Here is a 25,073-nt window from a genome sequence, read left to right on the forward strand (position 1 = left end):
TGACTGCAGGTCCACAGCACCCATACTCTGGACTGACATATGGGAATGATAATGATGACCTAGTGGCTGATACCTCACTGGATGTAGCAGTGGAGACAACTGTAGCAGGCGATGACCTCACTGTGACAGCTGAAAATTCCACTCAGGGGGCGAGGAAACCATGGAAATGACTGATAAAGTCGGAGCCCTTCTTTTTTTTTTTTTTTGTTTCTTTATTTTTATGCAAAACACATATAAAATACACAGTATCAGACCGTCCAACGGGTCATTACAATAGTCGTTCACATGTTAACATTTTAACCCTACTACCCTCCCCCCCCACCTAATTGAAGAGAGAGAGGGAGAATTTCTCTCCCCCTCCCTAAGAAGAAAGAGCAAAGAGAAGGGAGAGAGGAAAAAATATATAAAAAATTCAAACACCTTGGCCCTGGTTCAACCATTTCCTCCAAATTTTATCAACTTTTTCATCTCTATCCCCATATCTCTCAGCCGCCTGTTCCAGTTTAATCAGGTTAAGCACTGCATCCTGCCACTGTCCCACTGTAGGAGGGTCTTTATTTACCCATCTTCGGAGTATAAGCAATCTAGCCTGAAATAATACTTTACATAATACCAATTGTAACTCTCTTTTTAGTTTAAGATGTAGCGTGGCCCCCAAGATACAAACAACGGGATCTTCCGGAACTTGGATACCCAAAAATGCTGATGTTATGTCTACAATATCTTTCCAATACCTTAATAATTTAGGACATCTCCAAAAACAATGCATAAGATCAGCCTTCTCACCCATACATCTTGGACACTTATCTGAGACTCTAACCCCCATTTTCTTTAACGCCCAAGGAGATCGGTGTAACCTGTGGACGACAAAAAACTGGGAGATTTTATGTGAGGCCCTTTCTGACACCTTAATATAACTTCCAAGGGCATCAATCCATTTTTCTTCCGTAAAAGATAAGATCTCTTTTTCCCACTTTCCTCTAGCTGGTATTATAATCCGTTCTTTCTTCAGCTCCATCAGAATTCTATATCTTTTTGCCGTAATTCCATTTTTTTCCCACTCCGTTGGTAAATTTATATATTCTATTTGAATGTTCTTTTGTATATATATTTGGATTAACTGATGATCTTACGGCGTTTTTAAGTTGTAGATATTTGTAACTATCCTTTTGGTGGATCCCGAACTCCTTTACTAAGGTAACTAAGTCCTTCAGTTTATCTCCTTCAAATATTTGAGCTAGATATTTTATCCCCTTTTTTTCCCAGTCTATATAAGGCCTGATCCTTTGCATTTCCTTTAAATTTTAATTTTTCCAAATAGGTGTGTACTGCAAATACCCTTTAATTTCCATTATTATTTTAAGTTCCACCCATGTACATTCCATTAAATTCATTATCCTATTTCCTGTATTATTTTTCCCCAGTGTTCCTGCTTCCAACACCTCTAAGTGATTCGTGTCCCCAGTCCACCCCATCTTTAAAACTTCCTCCCTCCCCACTACTCCCTTTAAACTTCCTTTTATCTGACTATATTGTGATATTAAATAATAGAAAAACCAAACATTACTGATAATAGGGAGGATAGACCCATTCACGGCTAAACAGACAACAAACCATACAAAACGTAAAGTAAACCAATTTTGCAATAACATGTAGATTGGACGTATTGAAATCCCGTCCCTGTAGAGGGTGTAAGAACATAAGAACGGCCGTGAAAGACTAAAATGCCTACATGCAGTAAGAAAGGGAAAAAAAAAGGATATAACTTTGACCATCCAGGCAGCTTAGTTCATGTTGCAGGGAATTGTCCGCCAGGAACTGTCGCCCATTCCTCCTCAATTCTAGCCGGTGAGGATGCTTTGGATTCCGTCGTCGTTGTTGGAGCCAAGTGCCAACTAACCAGTAACGCCATGGCGTCCTCTGCACTAGAAGCTACAAACTTCCTGCCCTTGAAAGAGATGAGTAACTTCGCTGGAAAACCCCATCTGTACGGAATGCCATGAGAACGAAGCAATTTGGCGGCTTCCTGGAATTTACCTCCTTTTGGCTAATGTCGCGGCAGATAGATCCGTAAATAGGGAGATTTCCTGTAATCTTTCTGGCAAAGTAGGATTGTCCCGAGCTGCCGCCATCAATTTCTCCTTAACATGACAGAGTGATTCGAGCTAAAACGTCATGTGACCCCCTTAGACTTTTATCTTTGGGGTCATCTGAAGGCAATTGTCTATGCTGTGAAGATACGAGATGTGCAGCACCTGAAACTACGGATACTGGAAGCCTGTGCTAGCATTTCTCCTGCGGTGTTGCTATCAGTGTGTGACGAGTGGGAGAAGAGGGTTGCATTGACAATCCAACACAATGGGCAGCACATTGAACACATTTTATAAGTGGTCAGAAACTTGTAAATAACTAATGAAAGAATAAAGTTACGTTAAAACCAAGCACACCATTGCTTTTCTTGTGAAATTCCCAATAAGTTTGATGTGTCACAGGACCCTCTTCCTATTGAAAAAACAAAAGTTGGATTCAAAATGGCCAACTTCAAAATGGCCGCCATGGTCACCACCCATCTTGAAAAGTTTCCCCCCTCACATATACTAATGTGCCACAAACAGGAAGTTAATATCACCAACCATTCCCATTTTATTAAGGTGTATCCATATAAATGGCCCACCCTGTAGAAACCAGCTTTCATAAGTTTATAGATAATTTCAAAAGTCTGATAAAATATTAATGTTGTGCATATGGTAGTTGGGCGGTACTATCTCTCCATGGGGAGAGAGCACCTCAATTGGCGTGAGGAGACTTATAGGTATTACCTGCTCTTCTGGAATTCTGGGTAGAAAGGGATGCAAATGAGCTCCTAACAAGCTCTGCCTCTAATGCCACCAGATGTAAGGCAGCTATCCTATAAATCAGGGATGCTCAACCTGCGGCCCCCCAGCTGTTGTAAAACTACAACTCCCACCATGCCCTTCTGTAGGCTGATAGCTGTAGGCTGTCCGGGAATGATGGGAGTTGTTGTTTTGCAAAAGCTGGAGGGCCGCAGGTTGAGCATGCCTGCTATATAAGTCAATGTTCTACCTACCCTATAAACAGGCCTGAGACATGACTCGGATACTAAATAAGTCAGCACATTATCTGCAGACAGCTGTTCTGGCGTGATAACCCCTTTAAGCTCTGCACTGATGAGGGGCAATCCAAGACTAAAAGATGTCCCCCATATGCCCGGGCCCCTCACACTATTTCTACTTACCTGGCTTCCCACTCCCTGCGCCCCTCCTGATCCCTGCACCGCCGCAGCTGCTTCTCCCTGTGTGCGGATGAAAACATCTGGTGTTGGGGGGGGGGGGGATTTCCTAGCATCGTGGGTGACACTAGGGAGGCTCGTCATTGGCTGCTCCCCCGCAATACCGGATGTTTTCATCCGCACAAGGGGAAAAGCAGCAGCGGTGGTGTGGGGACCAGGAGCAATGCGGGGAGCCAGGTAAGTAGATTCAGTGTGAGGGGCTCGGGCTTATGGGGGACATTTTTTAGTCTCGGACAACCCCTTTAACTGGGTGAGAGGTCCAAGTCAGAATTTGGGGGCATTAGAGGCAGAGCTTGTTAGGAGCTCATTTGCATCTTCCCAGAATTCCAGAGGAGCGTGTATGGACTATAAGTCTCCTCACGCCGACTAAGGCGCTCTCTCCCCAAGAACCCGGAGCCCGTATCAGCTGTAATATTGTCTATTGTAAAGGACAATACATTTACACTCAGACCTGCGGCGGCAGCCAATCTAAAAAAAAGTCACATTCTTCAGCAAAATGAAGCTTGTGCGAAAATGTGTAACTTTTGTGCTCCAGAAAACAGTTGTCCACATTGATAACCTCCCCCCGTAGAGTCTGTACCCGGCCGTGTACTTTCATTGCTGTGACTGATTTTTTACATTTATTTTATTTACTGCGCTATTTTTACTGTCGATACTGCAGAATTAGAGGGGTCCAAGTCCAACCCAGGGAAGGATTTATCAAAACTGGCGCAAAAGTGGAGCAGTTGCCCATAGCAACCAGAATCCACCTATCATGTTTCCAGAGTTCCTTTGGAAAATGAAGGCAGCGATCTGATTGGTTGCCACGGGAGACTGCTTCTCTTTCCTTTGCACCACGTTGGACAAACCTCTTCCACATTCCGAAAGGATTCAAATTACTTTACTGCGGCCACACCTTGGGATCCACAGGGCGGTCATATCCACCCTAATGTAATGAATATGTGGAAAGACATCCTCCAAAAAATGGGGGTACTGAACAGTGTGACTTGCCATGATGATATGGCGCAAATGCCACCCTGTTGGCTGTCAGCGCTCTGCTACAATCAACTTTGCGGTATATGGAGAGGTCCCTTTAAATCAACAGGTCGCATTAAAATGACCTGTTATCAGCTTTTCAGAATGTGGAGCGGTCCCTTTAACTCAAGAGGTCGCATACAAATGACGTGTCGTCAGCTTTATAGAATGTGGAGCGGTCCCTTTAAATCAACAGGTCGCATAATAATGAGGTATCCGTTTCCGACCATTCCATCCTCTACGCTGACTGGTTGCTCGCGTATTACGTCATCGCAATGCTGGCAAATCAGCTTACGAGGAGCTCCGTGACCCGGATGTACTCGCCGTGCGCTCAGACTACGGAGGCCGTGTTGTGTTTACGGCGGTGCCGCTCCTCCTGGTGGACTGAGAGGAATCCGTAACCGACCCCCGGGGATTGCAGGTCTGTCCGCCCTGAGGTGCGTTTAAAATGAGGCATGCTGGGACATGTAGTTCTTAGCGGGGGTTGTGTAGAGGAAGGAGATGGGACTGGTCAGGGCAGCAGCATGCCCGCTCCCTGGGAGATCCTTCATGGAGAGGTTGCTAGAGCTGCCATCATGCTGTGCGGCCGCTGCATTCCAGGGGTCAGATCTTTTAACCTCTCATCCACTTTGCTGGTACTGGGTGCAGATTTACTGCAGGTCCCCTTATACTCCAGAGCTGCGCTCACAATTCTGCTGGTGGAGTCACTGCATACATCCCCCACTCAGCCCCTCTATCCGATGCTTGCCCTGCACTGAATCGGCTTTTTCAGCAGATCCGGTGACGTTTCCGGTCTCTGCCAGGAGGAGGCTTTCTCCGCTCCCAATATCTAAATTCTTTTTATGTGCTCCTAACACCCCTCATCATGCCTACATAGGCCCCCAATACCTGTTTCCATGTCTGAGCTTTCCTTCCCCCTGGAAGACATCACATTATCCTGGCAGATCTGGTTACTTTCTCCCCTTCTTGTTTTGTTGAATACATAACTTTATTGATACACAATCCCGGCTGCACTGCACAGTGATGTCACAGGCTGGCCACGCCCCCCACTGCTCTGTCTGCAGCAGCTACTCCATATAACTCCTGTGTCTATCTGCACACAGACATGAATCTCCTTCTCACTCAGTGTCTAAATCCCATCACTGACCGTCCATAGGCTCTGCCCTCATGTGTATCTAATCCTATCCTGTGTGATACAGCCTGCTGAGCTGTGTATCTAATCAACATCACTGACCGTCCGCAGGCTTTGCCCTCACATGTGTATCTAATCCTATCCTGTGTGATACAGCCTGCCGAGCTGTGTATCTAATCCCATCACTGACCGTCCACAGGCTTTGCCCTCACATGTGTATCTAATCCTATCCTGTGTGATGCAGCCTGCTGAGCTGTGTATCTAATCCCATCACTGACCGTCCACAGGCTCTGCCCTCACATGTGTATCTAATCCTATCCTGTGTGATACAGCCTGCTGAGCTGTGTATCTAATCCCATCACTGACCGTCCACAGGCTCTGCCCTCACGTGTATCTAATCCTATCCTGTGTGATGCAGCCTGCTGACCTGTGTATCTAATCCCATCACTGACCGCCCATAGGCTCTGCCCTCATGTGTATCTAATCCTATCCTGTGTGATACAGCCTGCTGAGCGGTGTATCTAATCCCATCACTGACCTTCCACAGGCTCTGCCCTCACATGCGTATCTAATCCTATCCTGTGTGATACAGCCTGCTGAGCTGTGTATCTAATCCCATCACTGACCTTCAACAGGCTCTGCCCTCACATGCGTTTCTATGGACTTCAGGTCTGCATTATGAGGACCAGAATAGGACATGTTCTTTTTGTTTTTGCAGAGCTGACACTGTGCTTCCCACAGCCGTATATCAGGACAGCACAAGATAGAACGTCTTATTCTGGTCCTCATAATGCAGATCTAAAACCCATAGAACTCAATGGCACATCTCACACAGGCAGTATCCTTATTGAGCAGATCTGCTACTTGGAGAAGGCAGAACGGATACGGTCCTGTGCATGCGGCCTAAGCCTATCTTTTTTGGTCCTGACTGCTGAAGGGTTTATCTTGGACCATCATGTGTGATAAGACCATGATCAGCCTGGGAAACACGGTCCGCGTGTCGCCGCATCTCTCAGGCTGACCGCACTCTCCTGACTGAAGATATGACAGTAATGTATGATACAGCCAGTCTCTTATCTGGTCGGGGAGCCGAGGTTGGCCTGGAAATTGTGGCTGACACGTGGACTGAGACATGGATTCCTGGGCCGATCACAGTAGTTTGCATGATCCCTATAACTTATACTGAGCCCCTATAACAGTGCCACCCACAGGGTCTCCCTGACAGTGCCACCCACAGGGTCTCCCTGACAGTGCCACCCACAGGGTCTCCCTGACAGTGCCACCCACAGGGTCTCCCTGACAGTGCCACCCACAGGGTCTCCCTGACAGTGCCACCCACAGGGTCTCCCTGACAGTGCCACCCACATAACTAGCATTTTATTATTTCTTGCTTGTGATAGTAATATTTTCCTCACTGTTCTTTGCTGTGCTGGCAGGGCGTTGTTTCTATCTTGGGGCAGGCTTTATTATGGATCTGTGCTGCGGTTTATTTTATTTGTTACCCTCCTATTTGTTTATTGACTTGACTGTATCGGTTGTGATGGTTATATTGGGGTCTATTTACACAGAACTCACCTGTAGAAGAAAGTCTGTAATGTCCTTACCATCCTAAAGTTGTAAGGATCCGACACATGACATAACTGGCCTGGTCGGGGCCCAAATCATTCCTTTTCTCACTCGTATCATTGGGGGACACAGAAGGCCACGGTTATAGCTGCTGCCACTAGAAGGCGACACTAAGCAAAAAAAAAGTGCTAGCTCCTCCTCTCAGCTATACCCCTCCTGCAGACACTGAGCTAATCAGTTTTAGCTTAGTGTCTGTAGGAGGCAGACATTTTTTTGCAGGTCTGCCAAAGTTTTGCACAACCAGTGAACCCTGTACATCTTTTCGGTTCCCCTCTTTCCGTCAGCGGAGTAATTCTACTACCACTGGAAACTGTTCCTCCTATTACATTATCCTCCTTTCTTGGGTAGAGTAATTGCTTCAGCATTGTCTACCGCGACTACTCTCATTTCTTCCTTGTTGCACGGCATCCCGTTCCATGGGTGACCTATTGGCTAGACACGGTACCTACAATCGCCCGTCATAGGTGGTATTTTGGCCCTACTGCTGGATACTGTGACTGCTTCACACTACCCCCTTCCTCAGGTAGTCTTAGTTTGGATTCCAGGTTCTCTTGCCCTGACTTGTTCGTCATGGTCCCGCTGGAGTGTTCTGGCAGTCTGGTATGGTGTGTGGGGCCTTTGCCTTCGGGCATCCCTACTTCGTCCCCCAAGGGGGGCAAGTTTTGTCACATCTGCAGTTCTTTGGCCCTTGATATCCAGATGCCATTTTCAGTTCGTCCTCTTCCAATCAGTATTCCACTGAGTGTTTTTTGTTTTGTTTTTCCCCCTGGGGTTTTGATCCTTGGGCAGCACTCCTCAGCAGACGTCTGGATCCAGGCTACGTATTTCTCTCCTGTATCTTCTGCAATCGCTCCGTTGCTTCTGGTGACTGTCTTGTCTTCATTCTTGTCCACCTTGTGGCTATTCTGTGTGCTCTCCACTTCTTCTGAAGTCTCCTAAGCCGTGACTTATATTCCCTGGGCTGTTCTTTCTTCTGCCCAGCCGGAACCTCTGCGTCTTCAGCCGCTCTCTGGCTGGCCTTCCGGGGAATGGTTTTTCCTGTCCCTTTTCAGGGTTCCTGGTGTGTCCTTCCCCCGCATTTCTGTGCGTGGCCTTGGCTTCGTTCTGTTCTTGTTTCCTCCCCATGGTACTGCTCTTTAATGTCCCATGGTCTCCGGCACCTCTGCCAATCAGCTTTTATGAAGGGAAGGTGCACACAGTGCGTGCCGTCTCCTGTCTCTCTTCCTGCTCGCTGCTGCTATGTCTATGGTGAGCAGGAAGAGAGAAGGGAGACCGCACATGCGCACTGTGTGCACCTTCCCTTCATACAGCTGATCGGCAGAGGTGCCGGGTGTCGGACCCCCGCCGATCTGATATTGATTACCTATCCTGAGAATAGGTCATCAATATTAAATGCCCGGAGATCGCCTTTAACTGAAGAAATTGTAGAAGCCATAGAACCATCAGGAGACAATAGAAAACGGCTCCAAATAATAAGGAATCGGTTCATTGTGAGACAGGCGCCACATGGGGGCCATTATACTGTTGGGGCCACCACAGCAGCAGCGCAGCCCAGCGGGAATCTTCAGATTCTCAGTATGGGCCTATATTCTAACTTGTGATCCATGGGTTAGGGATCACTGCACTAGACTCTTCTGGCATTATATTATCGCCAAACTATCCCCCCAAATGGGACCCCTTCCCTCTGTATGTTTATGTTCCCTATGAAGGTTCATGGTAAGGGGTCTTGTCATCTTACAACCCCTTTAACATTTGGTTGTTTTGTCTTCTAGGTGATATGTAGATGAACGAACATTGACAATTTGCAAAAGGTAAGTTCCTAAAATCCCCATCTTCCCACGATAGTGAATATCGTCACATCAGTCAGGTTTGGTGTTTTATAGATATCAGGTGTATAGAGCCACATGTCCCATATACCCTGTAGCGAATAGTACTGATCGCGGCTGTGCCCCTAGTAGTTATAATGCCTCCTGTAGTGCCCCTGGTAGAGATCGACCGATTATCGGTTTTACCGATATTATCGGCCGATATTCAGGATTTTTAATGTTATCGGCATCTATTTTGCCGATATGCCGATACCGAATCGGGGACAAGGATCGCGCTGCTGTCAGCGCTCTCCGTGTTCCCTCAGCAGCACAGGGGAGAAGGAAGCAGTGTCTCCCTCCCCCCTGTGCCGCTGCTGCCAGCAATGAGAGGAGAGAGGAGGAGGGGAGGGGCTGTGGCCACTGCGCCACCAATGATGTTAACTCATTCATTCAAATTCAACAGGAGGCAGGTGCTGGCTGCAGAATCATATAGCCGTCTCCCGACCTCTATGACAAGTAGCTGCCATCCGCGGCCGTTAACCCCTCAGGTGCGGCAGGGGTTAACTGCCGTGGATCGCAGCTACCGCTCATAGAGGTCGGGTGCGGCTATATGATTCTGCAGCCAGCACCCGCCTCCTGTATATGAATTAATGGGCGAGTTATCTTCATTGGTGGCGCAATACGCCCCCCCACCCAAGCCCCCCAGTATTAATCATTGGTGGCAGTGGCCACAGGGTCCCCACCTCCTCATTGGTGGCAGTGGCAGACTCTGATCGGAGCCCCAGCTGTGTAATCCTGGGGCTCCGATCAGTTACCATGGCAGCCAGGAGGCTATTGAAGCCCTGGCTGCCATGGTAACCTCCCTGCTGCTGTGTGCACTATGCACGGGGCAGCAGGGAGAGTGTGAAATCCTATTTGCCCTAACAGAGTTCTATCAGGGTGAATAGGACAAGGGTTCTAGCCCCTAAGGGGGGTAAAAGTTAGTAAAAAAAAAAACAAAAAAACACAAACACCAAAATATTACGTCCAAATGAAAAAGATTTACAAAACAAAAAGTTACACGTTAACAATAAACATGTTCATTTTTAGCAGATTTGTGTAGGAATTTTTATTTTTTTTCAAAAATGAAAATGCACAGAATATCGGTATAAATTATCGGCTATCGGCCTGAAAGTTTTGCAGATTATCGATATCGGCTCTAAAAAAATCAATATCAGTCGATCCATAGCCCCTGGTAGTTATAATTTTCCCCTGTAGTGCCCCTAATAGTTATAATTTCCCCCTATAGTACTCCCAGTAGGTTTAATGCCAACTGTAGTGCCCCCAGTAGGTATAATGTCCGCCTAGACTCCAGGACCCATATCTTGTGAATTGTGGGGGTCCCAGTGGTCACCCTCCAGCTGTCATATAATGATAACCTGTTACATGGATTTTGTTTATAGGAACACCTCTTAAGGCTGAGTTCACACGGGCGAGTATTCCGCGCGGGTGCAATGCGGGAGGTGAACGCATTGCACCCGCACTGAATCAGGACCCATTCATTTCTATGGGGCTGTTCACATGAGCGGTGATTTTCACGCATCACTTGTGCGTTGCGTGAAAATCGCAGCAAGCTCTATATTGTGTGTTTTTACGCAGGCCCCATAGAAGTGAATGGGGCTGCGTGAAAATCGCGGATTTTCACACACGGTTGCTAGGAGACGATCGGGGTGGAGATCCGATCATTATTATTTTCCCTTATAACATGGTTATAAGGGAAAATAATAGCATTCTGAATACAGACTGCATAGTACAATAGGGCTGGAGGGGTTAAAAAAAAATTAAACTCACCTTAATCCACTTGATCGCGCAGCCCAGCTTCTCTTCTGTCTTCTTTTTTGCTATGTGCAGGAAAAAGACCTGTGGTGACGTCACTCCGGTCATCAAATGGTTGGTCACATGATCTTTTACCATGGTGATGGACCATGTGATTGGACCATGTGATCTGACGTCACCACAGGTCCTTTAGCCGGCAGCTCATGATTAAAGAAGTAAGAAGAGACCGGCAGCTACGCGATCAAGAGGAGAAGGTGAGTTAATTATTTATTTTTTAACCCTCAATTGACCACCTACTAAGCATTCTGTATTAAAGAATGCTATTATTTTCCCTTATAACCATGTTATAAGGGAAAATAATAACATCTACACAACACCAAACCTGAAGTTCAGTGAAGAAGTTCGGGTTTGGGTACCACAGTCAGTTTTTTTTTATCACGCGCGTGCAAAACGCATTGCACTCGCGCGATAAAAACTGAACAGCGGAACGCAATCACAGTCAAAACTGACTGCAATTGGGTACCTACTCACTCGGGTTTGCTGCAACGCATCCGGACCTTATCCGGACACGCCTGTGTGAACTCAGCCTAAAGGCGTTGTTCGAAACCTAAAGAATGTTGGGGTAGCCGTGCAAGGACTCAAAAAAACTATTCCGCAGTGATGTGTGCAGGAATGGCATGTAACTGCTGGGGTGGTCACACCCGTTCCTACACACCTCACGGCTGAGGCCATTGATTGAACCATTCTTTTTTATTTTGACACCATTCTTGGTCCTTCCCTAACGTCTCAGACAACCCCATTAAACCTGCAGTACCACCGCCAGCACAGTACGTGAAGTGGGGAGACGGTCATGGTTTCTGCGGAGGTATATACTATGTGTACATAGTCACTGTTGGTATTGTGCCAATCCTTTGTAGATGCCCCTTGGACTGAAGCCAACATGCACCATGTGCAAAACCACCTCCTCATCCATGTGGAAGAAAGGAAGCCAGGGAGAGATCCTCTGCCACAGCTGCACCGGGAAAGGCAGCTCCGGGGGTGGTAACTACACCGGCAGCACCACGGCAAGCAGCACCGGCACAAGTTTCGCCAGTACTTCGACTGCCCAGCAGAGTAATGGAGGCAGCACCAAACAGGTAAGGGATGAGTGTTCTTCTCGTTGGTGTACGTTACCAAAGTTTGTATTACGGGGGCTGTCCATGATCAGAAAAACATGTCCGCTGTCTTCCATAAACAGTGCCACCGCTGTCTTCCATAAACAGTGCCACCGCTGTCTTCCATAAACAGTGCCACCGCTGTCCATGTGCTGTGTCTGGTATTACAGCTGAGCTGCATTACCATACATAACCTGTGCATAATTGTGCCGCAGTTTTTGGGTGGCAGTGACAGTGTTTGTCTAAACCTGTACAAGCCCTTTATCATCCCCTTTAGGTTGCCCAGCAGTGGGATGGGGTGAATGGGCATCTGGGTACTTTTCACTAGGGGTATTCCTTTGTCGCTGAACTACTGGACATAATTGCACTCATTGCAGTAAAATTCTCATAATCCGGCATCCTTGGGACAGACTATCAGACTAAAACAACCATACACATCCATGTGTCTACTTACCGCGTGGCCCTCTTCGGTGGGTCAATGGCAGGCAATGGGTCTTCAGTAGAGATAAGAAAATCGATTTATACGAGTTTTTGAGCAGCGAGTGGCCAGAAATGTTTCGACACGTGCACAGTTGCCGCTCCGTTACCAGCAGCCGACTGCAGCGGTGCAAGCACGAGATTTTCAGGGCTGGGCGAGATATCCGGTCCTGTCAATCAAGCAGCAGGGGGGCCCCTTGAGCAGCGAGGACAGCCCCTTACCGCTCAAGAACCGTGATAAACGCATTGATTCACTCATCTCGAATTCGTAGCCGGTTATAATGGCGTCATGTTTTTGTGCTGGATATATGGAATTTTACTGTAATTGTCACCTCAGACATCAATACTGTCAGTCCAGCAGCTGAGAAATAGCCATCCAAATGTTAAAGGGGTTCTCCGGTACTGCAGTAGTGATGGCTTATCATTAGATTGATGGGGTCCAGCTGTGGCCCCTTCATCGGTTGCCAGGCACAGCGCCATATTTTCAGTAGTGCATGATATTACAGCTTCATCCATTCAAATGAATGGGGCTGAGCTGTAATACTGGGCACAGCTGCTGCTGGGTCCAGAGCTACGGATAGGCTCTCAGTTTTGCAGTTGTAGGTGACCCCTTTAAAGGGGTCTGCGCTAGTTTCCAGACCTCTCAGGCTAGCGGGACCTGCATTGGTGATCATACTTACCTGATCCCCAGCTCTGGGTCCCAGCTTGTTCGCTCCCCAACCTCCACTGCTTGTCTTGGGTCCCTCCATGTAAACTTCCAGTTTGACGCCGCTGTGGCCAGTCGCTGTTCGCAGTGTTGATCTCCTCCCGTGGCGTCATGTGATCATTTGACATGATGCAAGAAGAGCAATAGCCTGTGATTGGCTGCAGTGGAGTCAAACAGGAAGTTTACAACGAGGGACGCGGGACAAGCAGCGGAGGCCGCGGATCGAACAAGCCGGGACCCAGTGATGGGAAACAAGCAAGTATAATCAGAAACGGGGGTCCCGCCAGTCTGAGCTGTCTGGAAGTGCAGTGCACAACCCCTTTGACAAGTATTCGTGGTGGCTTCCCTCTTTCCTCATCTCTCCTCTGCCCTCGATGCGGCCGCCAGACGTGGCCTGAGCTCTGCAAACAGCCATGCAGACTGTGCAACACTCTCTCCATAGCTCCCCTTGAATGGATTGGGCGTTGCAGAAACGGCAAAGCACAGTGCGTCTGCTGTAAAAAGGCGAGGAGTGGGCCATCCCAGGAGGTTTATCAGTCATTCGGGGGGTCCGGATAGTTGTGGGTCCCATTTCTCTGCTCCTATGACTCTCTTGTGAACTCTTCTTCTAAAACTATAGTCCAAGCAGGAAATCCACAGGAGATCGGCCAGACTGAGGAACACGAAATACAAGTCTGCCCCAGCGGTTGAAAAGAAGGTTTCCACCAAGGGAAAAGGCAGGCGACATATATTTAAACTGAAAAACGTAAGTACGTACAATATCTATCAGTCTTGTGTAGTAGAGGAAGGCAGGAAAGCCCACATCATGGCGGCCCTAACCTCTCCGTCTGATAACTGTCCTGTTAGTGTAACGAGCTATGCTCCTATACCTGTCGTCGCTAACCTCCAGCACTCCAGCTGTGGGGAAACTACAACTCCTAAGATGCACACTTGCTTGGCTGTTCTCAGAACTCCACATGGAGCATGCTGGAAGCCGTAGTTTCACCACAGCTGGAGTGCCGGAGGTTAGCCATCACTGACCTATTGTTATCCCCTTGGAAGTAAATGGTAAAGTTTAATATTCAATGACGGCAAGCAGAGATCTTGAAAACCGTGAACATTTAAGAATTAATCTATATTGGTATTGTTGATTCATGGTCCTCTTTGCAGTAGCCAGTTGGGGGAAGCTGGCAATGACACGTGATTCTGACAGTTTAGGCGATCGGTTGATCTGCATTGATGGCTACTAGTCATGTTGATGCCAGTAAGTGACCATACTGGTTTATACATGACAGTGCCTGTTATGGGTGACCATGGTCATTTAAAGGGATTATCTCACGAAAACAGCCCCTGTCCATCTGTCCTATTTGAGCATGTGGACATTATATAAGGGCTGTTCCCATATGGGACCCCCCTGTAGGAGCCAAAATAGAGAGTCAATGCCCTTCTGGCAGCCTCTAGCCCTCCTTGTATCACAGTATATCTGAATAGCTGCCATGTAATACTATATTTCACCTCTAGTGGCCATTGTAGAGGAATTGCTTGGCTGTCTCCAGCAAAATCAGCTGTGTGGAGCGATCAGTGGATTACCCTGGAGGCTGCGTTATGATAGATCTATTCTAAAATTAATTGGCAGAAATTTTAGTGATTTATTTTTATTTTTATTCTACTTTTTGCTTTTGTAGCCTATTAAAGCTCCAGAATCTGTGTCTACAATAGTGACTTCTGATTCCATCTTCCACAAGGTAAGTCATTCTGTGCAGTAAGTGATAGTCACATAAAACATATTACACTATATATTGTATGTATGGACATGGTGGAAATCCACACAACCTGACCTTAATACTGAGGATCCCAGCCTGTTCTCCACTTCTTATACAGTTGCTGCAGTAAACCCCTTCCCGGCCCCAATCCACAAAACCTTTTTTTTTTTACATTACCGGTTATTTTTTTGTCTTTATGTGACCACTATGTAAAGCCTTGCAGATGCAGGAACAGCAATATCTGCCTCTCCGTCCCCACCGTTCATAAAGTGATGGTAGATCTTAGCAATAAGCCATCACTTACAAGGTTGGAATACCCCTGTACAAGATTTAAAGGGGGGTGCTCAATATATTTAAAAATCTAGGACAAGCCCTAAAAAGTCAAGAAATAAAAGAAAAACCTGTTATACTCACTCTTTTCTCCAGCGCTGTTCCGATTCTCCCTCCATTCTTTGTGGTGGTGACTTGCCTGGATAAGTCATGTAACCTCCACAGCTCATCCCTGTCCTCAGTGGTTCACCGTTGAGGACAGTGATGGGCTATAGCAGTTGGTAAAGTGCCTGGGTACGGGTCCTGCCCGCTGAGGACAGTGTTTGACTGTAGGTGTCACCTTCTCGCTGTATTCCCATCTTGTAAGCGATGTCTTATTGCTAGGATCTGCCATCACTTTATGACGGTGAGGATCTGATCCTGACAACCCTTTTAACCACTGATAGGGCCCCATCTATCTGTCCCGTAAATGGAGAGGCGGCCACACGAGGACGATCTCCATTTACTTCTGAGGCAGTTATGAAAATGGCCAATTTAAAGGGGATGTCTCACTTCAGTAAGTGGCATTTATCATGTAGAGAAAGTTAATACAAGACACTTACTAACGTATTGTTATCCATATTGCTTCCTCCGCTGGCTGGATTCATTTTTACATCACATTATACACTGCTCGTTTCCTTGGTTACAGACCACCCTGCAATCCATCAGCGCTGGTCGTGCCTGCACAATATAGGAAAAAGTGTCAGCCTCTCTGGTGGCCGGGACCGTGGGAGTGCACATAGGCTGGTGCTTCTTTCTATATTGTGCAAGCACGACCACTGCTAATGGATTGCAGGGTGGTCTGTAACCATGGAAACGAGCAGTGTATAATATAATGGGAAAAATGAATCTAGCCAGCAAAGGAGGCAACATGGACAATCACAATACATTAGTAAGTGCCTTGTATTAAATGCCACTTACTGACGTGAGACAACCCCTTTAAGTGCACTTGTGGATGTGTCATATCCCACGTGGGAGCACCCCTTTAGGTAATGTAGCCCAGCTTTCCTGTAGTACCTGACTTGTCTTTGCTCCCTGCAGGGTCTCTATTATCAGACTGGGGATGTGATTTCGGTCGTGGATGATGATGACGGTAAAATATATTATGCCCAGATCAGGGGCTTTGTTCAGGATCAGTACTGTGAGAAGAGTGCAGCCCTGACATGGCTCATCCCTACAGCCTGCAGCCCAAAGGACCGCTTTGATCCAGCGACATACATCGTCGGTAAGTGCCTGACCAAAGGAGTGTATTTAGACAAACATGCAAAGCAGTGGAAGTGTCTGCACTATACTCAGGGGGCTTCTACTGCGCCCCCTAAACCTATTCATACTGTCTGCCTTAGGCCTCATGCACACGACCGTTCCGTTTTTTTGCGGTCCGCAAAAAACGGAAGCCGCCCGCGTGCCTTCTGCAATTTACGGAACGGGCGGCCCATTGTTGAAATGCCTATTCTTGTCCGCAAAACGGACAAGAATAGGACATGTTATATATTTTTTTGCGGGCCGCGGAACGGAGAAACGGATGCAGACAGCACACGGAGTGCTGTCCGCATCTTTTGCGGCCTCTTTGAAGTGAATGGGTCCGCCCCCAAGCTGCAAAAACTGCGTCTCGGATGCGGACCCGAACAACGGCCGTGTGCATGAGGCCTTATGCCAGAGAGAGCTGAGCTCTGTACTTCTGTTTCAAGTAGCCCTTTAGAGAGACGGCGCACATGCTCGACGTTCCCCTCCATAGTTTTTGGGGAACGGGACCCCCGTTTTCATGATTGTTGGGGTGTGACCACTGGGGCCCCCACCAGTCAAATACTTCTGTGGATAGAGAATACATTTTGTATTGTGGGAATTGAACCAATTTATAGTACGTGCCAGCAAAGTAAAGGAAAGGATCTGACATAAACTCTGATCCTGGCCATTTAATTCCCTAGATGCCGCAGTTCATAGTGACTGGAGCCTCACTGCAATATTCGGGTATTTTATACGATCCAGCAGTCACGTTTACCCGTCTGGGACTATTGCTAGTTTATACCATCAGTGTCAGATAGGTTTGGGTCACACCTCTGGTACCCACTCCTATCACCAGAACGAGGCCCATAAAGTGAAGGAGAGCACACCGCGTATAGGTAGTCACCTCTCCAGTCACTGCTATGGGACTGCCGGAAAAGGCCAGCTCTCGGCTGTTTTCCAAACTCCCATAGAGGTGAACGGTGGGTGGCCATGCATGCCGGCTGCTCTCCCTTCACTACAGAGGGCCTAACTTTCCCCATGTACTATGTAAAAAAACCAAAAAACATTAAAGTAAAAATAAAATTAACTTAATTGGTATCATTGCGTCTATAAAGGTCCACACATTTCTAATGTCACAGTATTTGTCCTGCACAATGAACGCTGGAAATGTGGAACTCCATGTTTACGGTCTCGTGAGGGGCCTTATCCTAGAGCAACACAGCACAGTGTTTTTCTATGGAGAGAGTGCTCTAATACCCAGGACTGGTGGTTTAACCCTTAAATTGTCACCGTTAAAGCAGACCACAGGATATGTACCCCCCAAAACAGCAGTAAAATAAATAAATAAATGCAATTTTCCCGTATAGAACAAGGCATCAAACATCAGTCAAAAAGCTATTGCTGCTGCACTGCAGAGAGGTAAAAACCAAAAAATATAAATGAGGTGGTCATTAACGGGGTTGTCCAGCAGAGAAGAGAATTCTCAAAAGGTTCGGAGTCTGTTAAAAAGGATATAAAAACACATAACAGAAGTGATACTCGCCGATCCCCTGCTGCTCCGAATGCTCACTGGGTCATCCGCTAGTCTCGACACACAAGAAATGTGCGACTTTCACAGTGGAATTTGCTGAGTGGGCATTTCCTTTTTGATGAGATGGGACCAGGAAGCGGAGACCCTCGTAACAGGAGCAGTGGGGGATTGGTGAGGTGAGAATGGCTTTCTTTCTTTCCTTTTTTTTTTTTATTTTTTTTTTATTTTTTGCCGCTGTGAGCACTTTGAGAAAAAGTTTGTCCCTCTGGGAAAAAACTCTTTTTAGGGGTGAAGGAATGACATATTAAATATTGTTGTGCTGGGACTTTATATTAACTGGGGAACAAAAAGATCACTTACCTGGTGTCCCCCTTTTTAGTTCCAGATTTGCTAACTCTGAGCCCCTCTTCTGCCATCCAGGATGAAGACCCACTTCTCAGACTACCTGGTAGGCCAGACCTCTTCCTGCTTCTCCAGCTCTGCTCTTGCTCATGTGAGCAGCGCTTCCAAATCCAAGGGCAGCAGGAGGTGTGCACCAGGCAGTCTGAGAAGCGGTGCGGCCATCTTGGATGGCAAAAGAGGAGCCCTGGAATTCATGGATCTGCAGATAACAAAGGAGGACACCAGGTAAGGCTGGTTTCACACGGGCGTTGCGGATTGGGGCCGGATGTGTTCAGGGTGCGTTCAGTGAAACTCGCACTATTTTGCAAGCAAGTTCAGTCAGTTTTGTCTGCGATTGCGTTTAGTTGTTACGTTTTTTCCGCGCGGGTGCAATGCGTTTTGATGCGTTTTTCACACGCGTGATAAAAAACGGAATGTTTACAAACAACATCTCTTAGCAACCATCAGTGAAAAACGCATCGCACCCGCACACTTGCTTGCGGATGCAATGCGTTTTTCACTGAAGCCCCATTCACTTCTATGGGGCCAGGGCTGCGTGAAAAACGCAGAATATAGAACATGCTGCGATTTTCACGCAACGCAGAACTCATGCGTGAAAAACAACGCTCATGTACACACACCCATTGAAATGAATGGGTCAGGATTCAGTGCGGGTGCTATGCGTTCACGTCACGCATTGCACCCGTGCGGAAAACTCGCTCGTGTGAAAGGGACCTAAGTGTTCTGTCCGTTCTCCAGTTAATGAGAATTTTTATTTTTTTCTTGAAATGGAAGGTCGCTTTAAGGCCCCTTTCACACGGGCGAGTATTCCGTGCGGGTGCGATGCGTGAGGTGAACGCATTGCACCCGCACTGAATCCTGACCCATTCATTTCTATGGGGCTGTGCACATGAGCCGTGATTTTCACGCATCACTTGTGCGTTGAGTGAAAATCTCAGCATGCTCTATATTGTCCGATTTTCACGCGACGCAGGCCCCATAGAAGTGAATGGGGTGCGTGAAAATCGCAAGCAAGTGCAGATGCTATGCGATTTTTACGCACGGTTGCTAGGAGACGATCGGGATGGAGACCCGATCATTATTATTTTCCCTTATAACATGGTTATAAGGGAAAATAATAGCATTCTGAATACAGAATGCATAGTACAATAGGGCTGGAGGGGTTAAAAAAAATATAAAAAATTGTTTAACTCATCTTAGTCGCGGCCCGGCATCTGTCCTTTGTTGAATAGGACCTGTGGTGAGCAATAATTACAGGACCTCACTCCTGTAACGTCACTCCGGTCATCACATGGTACGTCACCATGGTAAAAGATCATGTGACGTACCATGTGATGACCGGAGTGACGTCATCAAAGGTCCTGTAATTATTGCTCACCACAGGTCCTATTCAACAAAGGACAGGCCGGGCCGCGATCAAGTGGACTAAGGTGAGTTAAACCATTTTTTTTTATTTTTTATTTTTTTTAACCCTTCCAGCGCTTCCATCAATCCCAAGCCTGAACTTCTGTGAAGAAGTTCGGGTTTGGGTACCAAACATGCGCGATTTTTCTCACGCGAGTGCAAAACGCATGACAATGTTTTGCACTCGCGCCGAAAAATCGTGCATTTTCCCGCAACGCACACGCCTCTTATCCGGGCCAAAAATATGACGCCCGTGTGAAAGAGGCCTAAGTGTTCCAATCAAAGTCTCCTAATCTACTCCCACGAGAACATGGTCAGCGCTCGGCCCCTCTCCTGCTGCCGTCTGACTCCGTTGGTTATGCCGTGATTATTCTTGCCCTATATTTGAAATCATACGACTGGATGGTGTGACAACGCCAGTGTTTTTGTTCCTTTTTGATTTCTCTAGGTCCAGATGAAGATCTTCCTCGGAAAATGGACTGTTTGGACTTTGTGTGCCATGCCCCATCTGAATACTTCAAGTCCCGATCATCGCCGTTTCCCACGCTACCCTCCCGGCCTGAGAGAGGGTATATCTGGACTCACGTCGGCCCCACCCCTGCAATCAATATTAAGGATGCTGTTGGCAACCATTTATGATTGTGTCTGGACACTGGTGGTGACCCTGATAAACGCGGGGTCGGTCATGTAACACAGGAAGGTTTGTGGAATCGCAATAAGGACTCTCCTTCCAGCTTCTGTAGATTAGAGCGAAAGCCATAAACCAGTCACAACATGGCGCAGGAGCTATTCGGCTGCAGGAATGGCCCCAATAGTCCTGTAGCGCCCTCTATAGGGCTTCAGGCCACAGGGTAAACAGTGGTGTAAAAATACACAGTCTTCAGAAGTGACTTGTAGTGAGGAGCAACAGAGGATCAGATGCATGTGAATTGTTGGGGTGTGCCCTACGGGAAGCACAGAGCCTCACTTCTGGATAAGGTCCTGATGAGTGATCGGTGCAGCTGCTCGGCTTTTGATATTTTCTCTTTTTACCTTTTTATCATGGTACATTTTGATAATCTGTCACTAAATACAAGCTGCAGCGAGATCACGTAGCAAGGTGTTTGCTTTATAAACTCCGAGTGTATCACGATATAATGTACGTCAGTGACGGGCATGTCTGGAAATGATATCTGAACCTGAGAGATTAGCAGAACTGTATAGGCGCCGCTTCTCCCTGCCTACAGAATCTGTTCAGACCGGACGTTCCATCTCCTCTGACAACCAGTGATAGGACACAGTACTCTTTAATACTCACTACAGCTGCTGAAGAACCTCTTTTATGAATTGTACTGTGTTCCAGCTGCTGCAGAACCTCATCATGCACACACATCAATCTATGCTGGGCAGGAATCGTCTCTCCAAAAAGAGTTTCTGCAGCAGCTGAGGTGTGATTTATAAGAAGCAATATACTCCTTACTATGAGTATCCCATATACAGCAACCTTGTGTCTGTGTAGAGATTATATATAATAATGAAAAAAGATAGCACTCCCAAAAAACAAGAATACTTTATTTGCACGTGTGGTTGCAACATTTGTATTATTATTATAGCGCCATTCATTCCATAGCGCTGTACATGTGATAAGGGGTGCACATACATAATACAGACAATTGCACTAATCATAAACAAGATGAGTTACAAACTGGTACAGAAGGAGAGAGGGCCCTGCCTGTGAGAGCTTACAATCTACGAACTATGGAGGAAGGACACAGTAGGTGCGGGTGAAGCTGGTCATGGCGGTATAGAGGCAGCAGGGTCACTGGTTGTAGAGGTGGGTTTTCAGGCTTCTTTTGAAGGAGAGTCTGATATGTTGGGGTAGCGAGTTCCAGAGTGTGGGGGATGCGCGGGAGAAATCTTGGAGTCGATTGTGGGAAGAGGTCGATAAGAGGAGAGGAGAGAAGGAGGTCTTGTGAGGATCGGAGAGTGCGTGTGGGGGTGTATTGGGAAAGTAGCTCAGAGATGTAGGGAGGGGACAGGTTATGGACGGCCTTGTATGTGTTTGTCAGTACTTTGAAGTGAATTCGTTGGGCAATGGGGAGCCAGTGAAGGGATTGGCAGAGGGGAGAGGCAGAGGAGTAATAGGGTGAGAGGTGGATTAGTCGGGCAGCAGAGTTGAGGATAGATTGGAGGGGTGCGAGAGTGCTAGATGGAAGGCCACAGAGGAGAGTGTTGCAGTAGTCTAGGCGGGAGATAATGAGGGCATGTACGAGCATTTTCGCAGATTCAAGGTTAAGGAGACAAGGTGATTAAAAACCAGGATGTTGCCCGCTTGCTGGTGTGTTTGGGGTTGTTGTCCTGCTTACCCTGGCAGAGAGGGCTTCAGTAGCGTCCTGGCTGCCATGGTAACCGTTCAGAGCCCCATGATTACACTGCGGGGGCTCTGATCAGAAGCTGTCACCAATGAAAGGGGGGGGGTCATAATACTGGAGTTGGGGGGCGCACCTGAGGGGTTAATTGCCGTGGTTCGGCGGATCGCTGTGTCCTTGAACTAGGCCTCAATAAAGATAAAGGGATCATTGTATCCAGATTGTGATATAGATGGATAGCATTTATACTGTAGTAGACAATAGAGGGTCAGCTGAGTCGTACATACCTAAGAGGACTTGTTGTTGCCTCTCCTGACAGGTCTGTTGTAGTAACTACTTGCATTCCCCTTTAATAACTGTTTAAAATCATCTATTCTCATGTCTCTGTTGTGCCATTCCTCTGTTATTTCTACTACGTCCTTTATGAATGGATTGCCAGAAGGTCCAGATGGGCGTTACCAGCAGTGGGTGTGTTCCTGCACAATTTGACACTGGCAGCACAGATTGGATAGTGTCAGACTGTACAGGTACACACCCCAAATTGGTAACACCCAGATGGACCTTTATGAATAAATTGCCAGCAGTCTGCAATAAACGCCTAGTAGGAATAAAAGAGGAACGGCACAACATAGAGCGATAAGAATGTTATTACATGGAGAATGGAAGGAATTACTAAAACAGACGGGTCAGGAGAGGGGACAGCTTCTCTTTAACCCATTGAAGGATATAAGAGAGCCTTCACACGATGCAGATTGTGTTGCAGAAATTTCAGATGCTGAAAATCGGTTCCATTCACCTGAATGGGAATTGCAGGAATCCATGTTCTTGCCGCCTCAATCAAATGAATAGAACAGATTTTAAGTTGTGGAAGTTTCTGCAACAAAATCTGCAGTGTAAATTCACCTCAAGATTATAAAGTATTAATGCGCAGAATATGACATATACGTCGGATAGGATGAGTTTCCTCTATTTTTGGTACCTCCAGACAAATATGAGCAGTGGACGGTAATCTACAACCCTCGACGTCCAGTGGAGCTTCTATACTGAAGGAGAGTAAATGGAGAGATGGCCACCTACTTGGTTAGCATTTCTGTACCTACCAGAGACTTCAATTTAGGAGAGATGCCCCTTAGCCCTGATCCACAAGCCAAGGCAGGCAGCGGGGGCCCCGTGATGATGATGGTGCTTCCAACCATTTTATACTGGAGGTAACTATGGCCTCCACCACACTGTATCAGGTGAGATGATGTCATTGTGCAGGATTGTGAACGATGAGCATACACAATGACACTTTCAGTAGTGACCACAGAATTTATAATGACCCCATGTAGTGCCCCTCATATTTATAATTGCCCCCTGTAGTGCCCCTAGTATATATAATGCTAGTCCCCAGCCCATAATACTTATAATGGCCACCTTCTAGTGGCCCCAGCATTTATAATGCCCCCCAGTAGTCTTCCTAGTAGCTATAATGCCCCAGTAGTGCCCCTAGTATGAATAGTATTTTATGTCCCCAGTATTTATTATAACACCCCTGTAGTGCCATCCGTAATTATAATCACCCCTACATGTAGTGCCACCAGCATTTATAATGCCCCCAATAATACCAGGAAAGAAGAAAAAAAACAAAGTACCCTCCTCACTTCCACTCTGACGCCCGAGCTGGGCACCAGGGAACTGCAATGTCACTGTGACTTCCTATGCTGGGTCTCAGCAGCTGCAATGACGTCATCACGTCTGCCTGCCCCGGGACGCAGCCTCATAGGCTTCAGGGCTAGCAGCTCGTACACCACTTATAATGAGGGACCATTCTGAATAGGAATGGTTGACCACGACTCTGGACACGGTCCTTCAGCCAGTTTTCAATCCAATTACAGACTATACTTTCCAAACCTATAGACCTTACTTTACCTATTAAACGTCTATGAGGGACAGAATCAAAAGCCTTTGGAAAGTCCAAGAACACTACATCCACAGCCGCCCCTCTGTCTAGGCTTCTACTCACCTCACCACATCCACAGCCACCCCTCTGAGGGCTGGGATTGGACACGGGACCATGTCTGGTCCTTCAGGAATGGGGGAATGGGGCAGCGGTGCATGAATGTGGCACATGTTAGGACTATAGGGGTTGTCAGCTCCTAGGCCCCTTTAAAGCTGCATGTCTGCAGCACTACATTCAATTCAATTTTATTGCCATTATATAAATCCTTAAATTGTGGCAGTGAGAGTGGAGAATGCACGATACTGACCATAGCGCTAATTAACACCCTGCCTGAGCTATGGCACCATCATTTTAGTCTCTGACTAGTTGAAAACACACTAGGCCATGTCCACCACCATCGTCCTGGTCTCCCAGGAGGACCTGTATTGACATCATGTTTATCACTTACATTCAAAGTAACCTAAGACAGGACCGGCTGCAGGTCAAAAACGATGATGTCACTAAGGGGCCAATGGAGGTCAGTGGACTCACTGCATGCACTCTCCGTACAGATCTGATTAAAAAATACTTTTAGCAAAAACTATTGATGGAGAATGTTCCCAGTGTGACTTGTAATATGCTAAGTGAGCTATTTCTCACAGTAAAGGGGTTGTCCCACAAAAATATTCTAGATTTCAAACCAGCACCTCGTTCTGATTACTTTTGTAATTGCATGTAATTAAAGGGCATCTGTCAGCAGTTTTGTCCCTATGACACTGGCGGACCTGTTACATGTGCGCTTGGCAGCTGAAGGCATCTGTGTTGGTCCCATGTCCATATGTGTCCGCATTGCTGAGAAAAATTATGTTTTATTATATGCAAATGAGGCTCTAGGAGCAATGGGGGTGTTACCATTACACCTAGAGGCTCAGCTCTCTCTGCAACTGCTGCGCCCTCTGCACTTTTATTGACAGGGCCAGGCAGTGAAAACGTCATCAATCCTGGCCCTGTCAATCGAAGTGCAGAGGGAGCAGAGCCTTTAGGTGTAATAGTAACGCCCCCGTTGCTCCTAGAGGCTCATTTGCATATAATAAAACATAATGTTTCTCAGCAATGTGGGCACATATGAACATGGGACCAACCCAGACGCCTT

At 47.0% G+C, this 25,073-nt stretch overlaps 1 protein-coding gene across 2 annotated transcripts; it reads left to right on the top strand.

The window, feature by feature from the left end:
• Positions 1-4,620: 4,620 nt before the first annotated feature.
• GATAD1 (GATA zinc finger domain containing 1) lies at positions 4,621-20,738 on the top strand. 2 transcript variants are annotated; one of them, XM_044293854.1, is made up of 7 exons: positions 4,621-4,761; positions 8,855-8,893; positions 11,620-11,838; positions 13,659-13,784; positions 14,704-14,763; positions 16,132-16,315; positions 20,100-20,738. In XM_044293854.1, exons 3-7 carry the CDS (start codon positions 11,620-11,622, stop codon positions 20,288-20,290), a joined length of 780 nt encoding a protein of 259 aa, XP_044149789.1. In that variant the 5' UTR covers positions 4,621-4,761; positions 8,855-8,893; the 3' UTR covers positions 20,291-20,738. The 2 variants fall into 2 exon arrangements, with proteins under 2 accessions (XP_044149789.1, XP_044149790.1); XM_044293855.1 differs by having other exon boundaries at positions 4,625-4,745.
• The last annotated feature ends 4,335 nt before the right edge of the window (positions 20,739-25,073 follow it).

The sequence above is a fragment of the Bufo gargarizans genome, chromosome 5 (genome assembly GCF_014858855.1).
Source record: "Bufo gargarizans isolate SCDJY-AF-19 chromosome 5, ASM1485885v1, whole genome shotgun sequence".
In the NCBI taxonomy this organism is placed as follows: Eukaryota; Metazoa; Chordata; class Amphibia; order Anura; family Bufonidae; genus Bufo; species Bufo gargarizans.